Raw genomic sequence first — 4,863 nt, forward strand, 5'->3', positions numbered from 1 at the left:
GACTACGTTGAGGGAACAGGGTGAGATGACTATGTCCCAGACTGTGGCTATAGCCGGCAGGGCCTCTGTGGAGTGTAGCAGTGTGGCTGCATCTCAGAGGGTCCAGGGCTGCAAACATGTATGTCTCTGAATGTCACTGTTGCTAGGATTGGGGAGGGGTGACAGGCTGGATCTCAAGGTGTCCAGGGGGTGTGACTCCTTGTGTCTTGGGTGTATGCATTGTGTACCTGTGGGGTCTGTCTGACTGTTAGGGGGCACCTCCAGGTGATGTGGGGTGTGGTTGGGGGCTGTGACTCAGGGTGCTCAGTGGGACTCAGCGCTAAGGGGTGTGATGGTCTCTTTTTCACGGGGCTGTATTTCAGGGTGTTAGAAGTGGTAGCTATGGGCGTGTCTCTGGCGCTGGGGGTGAGATTGTCTCAGTGTGATGAGGGCTGACCCCAAGGCACTGAGGAATGTGGCTGCTGATGTGCTGGGAACAGGCAGTGATGGTGGTGGGTCTCAGGGTGTTAAGGGATACAGTTGTGTATCCTCATGTGTGAGAGTGTGTGTGTGCCCGCCAGGGATGTGATCTTACTTCTCAGGGCAGGAGGCGATGCTGCAGCTGTATGTGTGTCTGCAGGTGTGGTTATGGGTGGCTTGGGATGTGGGTGTGCGCACCACATCCTAAAGCAGGAGTAGAATCACCGGGTCTCTTAGTTCCCCAGCCCCGGGTCAGCCTTCTCCCTCTCCCCCCCCCCGCCTCCCTCCCCCAACCCCAGGATATGACTGTGCAGCCCTGGCCTGGGCTTTAAGCCCCTGTGTAAATAATGGGCGGATCAGATCTCCTGGTCATACTAGGCCTGACCTAAGCTGGTCCACCGGAGCACTGCGCACCACCACCCACCCGACATCTATGAAGGGCAGGGCAAAGGGGTGCTGCTGTCCCCAAGCAGGGCTAGCCCTCCAACCTCGCAGCCTTGATGGGGGTAGCAGCACTCCCTACGCCGCCCCAGCCTGCCCTGGGCGACACTCACATTTTCCAATGTTTAGATTTTATCCGCTTTATTAATGAGCCAGGCGAGAGGCCCACGCCTCGGGGGGGGGGGGGAAGGGGGCTGCTCCCGCCTCACCAGGGGGAGTGGGTCATGGGGGCCAGGCCAACTTCCCAGAGCCCCCCTTCCTCCTGGGGGGAGCTGGGGCCCAGAATGACCCCTGATCATTGCCAGGAGTGCAGAGAGGGGGTCTCTGCCACCCCAGGCCCCCTGCAGGCGTGCGCTGGGTGGAACAGCCCCTGGAGGCTAGAGAGGGCAGCGGGAGGAGGCAGGGAGTGGAGGAGCCGCCCCAGGAGGGAGGGAGGGAGCGAGGGAGCGGCCTGTCGGAGAGCTCGGGCGCAGCGGGCCGCGGGCGCAGCAGGGCACCGGCACAGGGGCTGAGCAGCAGGCAATGGGGACCCTGCGTCCCAGGCAGCGCCGGGTAAGAAGGCTGGGGCATGAGGATCTCCAGTGGGGGAGGAAGGCATTGAGGGACGGGGCCATGGCTCCCCCCCGTCTGTCCTTCCTGTGTTCCTTGACTCTCAGCCCCATCTGTCTGTCCCTGTTGATCTTACCTCCTGCCCAGCCTCCCATCCCATATGACCCAGAAGGCAGTTTGTCCTCTCAGCCCTCATCAGTGGGGTATCAAGGAATGGGTGGTGATGGGCTAGACTGGAGGCCTCTGGGGCAGGAATATGGAACTGGCAGGACTGGAACTGTGGGCATTCAGGGTGAGACAGCTGTGGTCAGAGGTAGGGCCTGGATGAGAGACAGCAATGGAGCTGAGACGGGAGTGTGAGGGACAGGGATGGGGGTGTAGGGACAGGGCTGTGGGGATGGAGATGTGGCCAAGGGGATAGAGATAGGTTTATGGAAACAAGAAAGAGCTATGGGGACAGGGATGAATCTATGGGGACAGAGGTTTCACTATGGGGACAAAGATGGGGCTCTGAAATGACAGTGTGAAATGTGCCCACAATGGCAGAGGTGGGGCTGTAAGCATCTAGGATGGGACTGGAGTAAAGGTGATACGGTGATGGTCAGAGATGGGGCAGTGGGGTCAGATGACATCCTGGGTCAGAAATGGGTCAGTGGGTATCAGATGGGGTCAGGGCCCAGGAATTTGCTGTGGTGTCCGAACAGGAGGGGGGTGTCAGAGCTGGGTGGGTAAGGCCCAGAAGTAGGGATAGAGACAGGTTGGGCTGAAGGCAGGTGAGCTGTGGTGGACAGAGGAAGGGGCAGTGAGGGCAGACTGAGGCCGGGAGCAAGAGATGGGCTGGTGAGAGGCAGAGGAGGAGGAGTGGGTCAGGAATGGGGCAGCTAGAGTCATCCGGAGTTGCCCTGGGTAGAGGGTCCATAGAAGAACGCCACTGGGTCAAATGGGTCCTGATATTCGGAGATGGGTCCTCTGGCTGGTCCCAGGCCAACGGAGGGACCTCACCTTCCCGTCCTCTCCTCTCCCCAGCCCCACCCCCGGCACCTGACATGAGCCCTTGCGGGCCCCTCAACCTGAGCCTGGCGGGCGAGGCGACCACGTGCACGGCACCCAGGGCTCCCAACGCGTCCGTCGGACCGGTGTCGGGCCTGGCAGGCGCATCGCCCGCGCTGCCCATCTTCTCCATGACGCTGGGCGCCCTGTCCAACGTGCTGGCGCTGGCGCTGCTGGCGCAGGCCGCGGGTCGTCTGCGGCGCCGTCGCTCGGCAGCCACCTTCCTGCTATTCGTCGCCAGCCTGTTGGCCACCGACTTGGCGGGCCACGTGATTCCGGGTGCGCTGGTGCTACGCCTGTATACCGCGGGGCGTTCGCCGGCCGGCGGCGCCTGCCACTTCCTGGGCGGCTGCATGGTCTTCTTTGGCCTGTGCCCGCTGCTGCTGGGCTGCGGCATGGCCGTGGAGCGCTGCGTGGGCGTCACGAAGCCACTGCTGCACGCAGCCCGTGTCTCGGTGGCCCGCGCGCGCCTGGCTCTGGCCGCGCTGGCCGCCGTGGCCTTGGCCGTGGCGCTGCTGCCGCTGGCGCGCGTGGGCCGCTACGAGCTGCAGTACCCAGGCACGTGGTGCTTCATCAGTCTGGGCCCGGCAGGAGGCTGGCGCCAGGCCTTGCTCGCCGGCCTCTTCGCCGGCCTCGGCTTGGCCTCGCTGCTCGCCGCGCTCGTGTGCAACACGCTCAGCGGCCTGGCCCTGCTGCGTGCCCGCTGGCGCCGCCGCTCTCAACGGTGCTCCCTGGCTTCCGGCCCCGACAGCCGAAGACACTGGGGAGGGCGCGGACCTCGCTCGGCCTCCGCCTCGTCCGCCTCGTCCGTCGCTTCGGCCTCCACCGCCCCTGGCGGCTCCCTGGGCCGTGGCTCAGGGCGCAGAGCCCGCGCCCACGACGTGGAGATGGTGGGCCAGCTCGTGGGCATCATGGTGGTGTCTTGCATCTGCTGGAGCCCCCTGCTGGTGAGGGGCGCACACGCCCCTCTAACCCTGCTCCTTCCTGCTACCTCCGTGGCCCCTCCTACCCCTTTCAATCCCCGGACACCGGAGTCCTTTCTCCCAGACCCAGCCAGGGCTCCGCCCCCTAGAGGCCCTACCCCTGATCTTGCTCTTTCGTGGGGTTTCTTTATAGTTCACCCTGATCCAGGCAAGCCTCCCCTCCAATCTCACCCCTCTAGGTGCCTTCATTCCCTAGCCACTTCCACCATCATTCCCTTTTCTCCCATTCAATCTTCTGTCATTTGGGATACCTGGGACTTCTTTCTGGCCTGAGCCCACACTTGCGGAAGGCCTTTGCTTCTGCCACGCCCTCCAACCCCAACCACCCACCCCTCCCCTGCTTCTTTCATCTTTCCAATTAGACTCGTATTTACCCTCCCCGTGATGCTGTGTCCCTCCTCACAGCTTCATTTCCTCTCAGACACTCTCCCAAGCATTCTTGCCTGAGCCCTTCGCCGGTCCCCTTTTCTTACACCAGCCTATCGCTCACACGGTCTTCTCCTCCAGGTGTTGGTGGTGCTGGCCATTGCAGGCTGGGGCTCCAGCTCCCTGCAGCGGCTGCTGTTTTTGGCCGTGCGTCTCGCCTCGTGGAACCAGATTCTGGACCCCTGGGTGTACATCCTGCTGCGCCAGGCCGTGCTTCGCCAACTGCTTCGCCTTCTGCCCTCACGGGCCGGCGCTAAGGGCAGCCCTGCGGTGCTGGGCCTCACCAGGAGCGCCTGGGAGGCCAACTCGCTGCGCAGCTCTCGGCACAGTGGCCTCAGTCACTTCTAGGCGCCCCCGGGGCCTAAGCCAGACCACCCCGGGCCTGCCCCAGGTCCACAGTGCAGAGACTTCGAGGAATAAAGCCTTTTTGCTGACAAGCCCAGGGCGGTGTGTCCCGTCGGGGATGCTGCGCTCTGGTGGCCGCGCAGCGGCGGCAGTGGCGCTGCGTGCGCCTCCAAGGTGTGCAATACCTGGACCTGCCACGCGGGGGCGAAGAGACCCAGAGCCAGAGCCGCAGGAGCATGCACACGACGCCCTGATCTCAATCCTGGGGCGGGAGCTCTGCTGCGAGCAGAGCTAGGGGGTTGGTGGGCGCTTCTTGCCCCTGCGGACGCCAGGAATAAATCCTGCAACCGTTCGTCACCGGCCTCTAACCCCCTCAGCAAAGTTCCAAGCCCCTTCCCATTGCGTCCTGCCCACGTTCCCCACCACAGTAACAGGCCTGAGTCCCCACCATCCCTTGGCCTCCTTCAAATGATCCCCCACAGCATAATCCGGGGCATTTCCCCATCACTCCCTAACACCCTGGTCACCCATTGCATCTGCCTCCTCCAACTCTCTCCACTTCCAAGAACCTCCCCCATTACTGCGCACAAGAAGAGACAGACAATGCACC

General features: G+C 63.2%; 1 protein-coding gene across 3 annotated transcripts; it reads left to right on the forward strand.

The window, feature by feature from the left end:
* On the forward strand, positions 1,090-4,345 carry PTGER1 (prostaglandin E receptor 1). Of its 3 annotated transcripts, XM_021083693.1 has the most exons (3): positions 1,093-1,452; positions 2,476-3,446; positions 3,990-4,345. In XM_021083693.1, the coding sequence occupies exons 2-3, from the start codon at positions 2,496-2,498 to the stop codon at positions 4,254-4,256; spliced, it is 1,218 nt and encodes a 405-aa protein (XP_020939352.1). In that variant the 5' UTR covers positions 1,093-1,452; positions 2,476-2,495; the 3' UTR covers positions 4,257-4,345. The 3 variants fall into 3 exon arrangements, with proteins under 3 accessions (XP_020939351.1, XP_020939352.1, XP_003123421.3); XM_021083692.1 differs by having other exon boundaries at positions 1,090-1,452; positions 2,476-4,345; XM_003123373.4 differs by having other exon boundaries at positions 1,093-3,446.

Source organism: Sus scrofa, chromosome 2, assembly GCF_000003025.6.
Source record: "Sus scrofa isolate TJ Tabasco breed Duroc chromosome 2, Sscrofa11.1, whole genome shotgun sequence".
Lineage (NCBI taxonomy): Eukaryota > Metazoa > Chordata > Mammalia > Artiodactyla > Suidae > Sus > Sus scrofa.

What these genes read in the sequence shown, in the direction of transcription:
- PTGER1 (XM_003123373.4), top strand. Translation starts at nt 2,322, where the DNA reads ATGGGGCAGCTAGAGTCATCCGGAGTTGCCCTGGGTAGAGGGTCCATA. An exon ending in TCTGCTGGAGCCCCCTGCTG is followed by an intron (nt 3,447 to 3,989) that starts GTGAGGGGCGCA and finishes CTTCTCCTCCAG; the next exon opens with GTGTTGGTGGTGCTGGCCAT.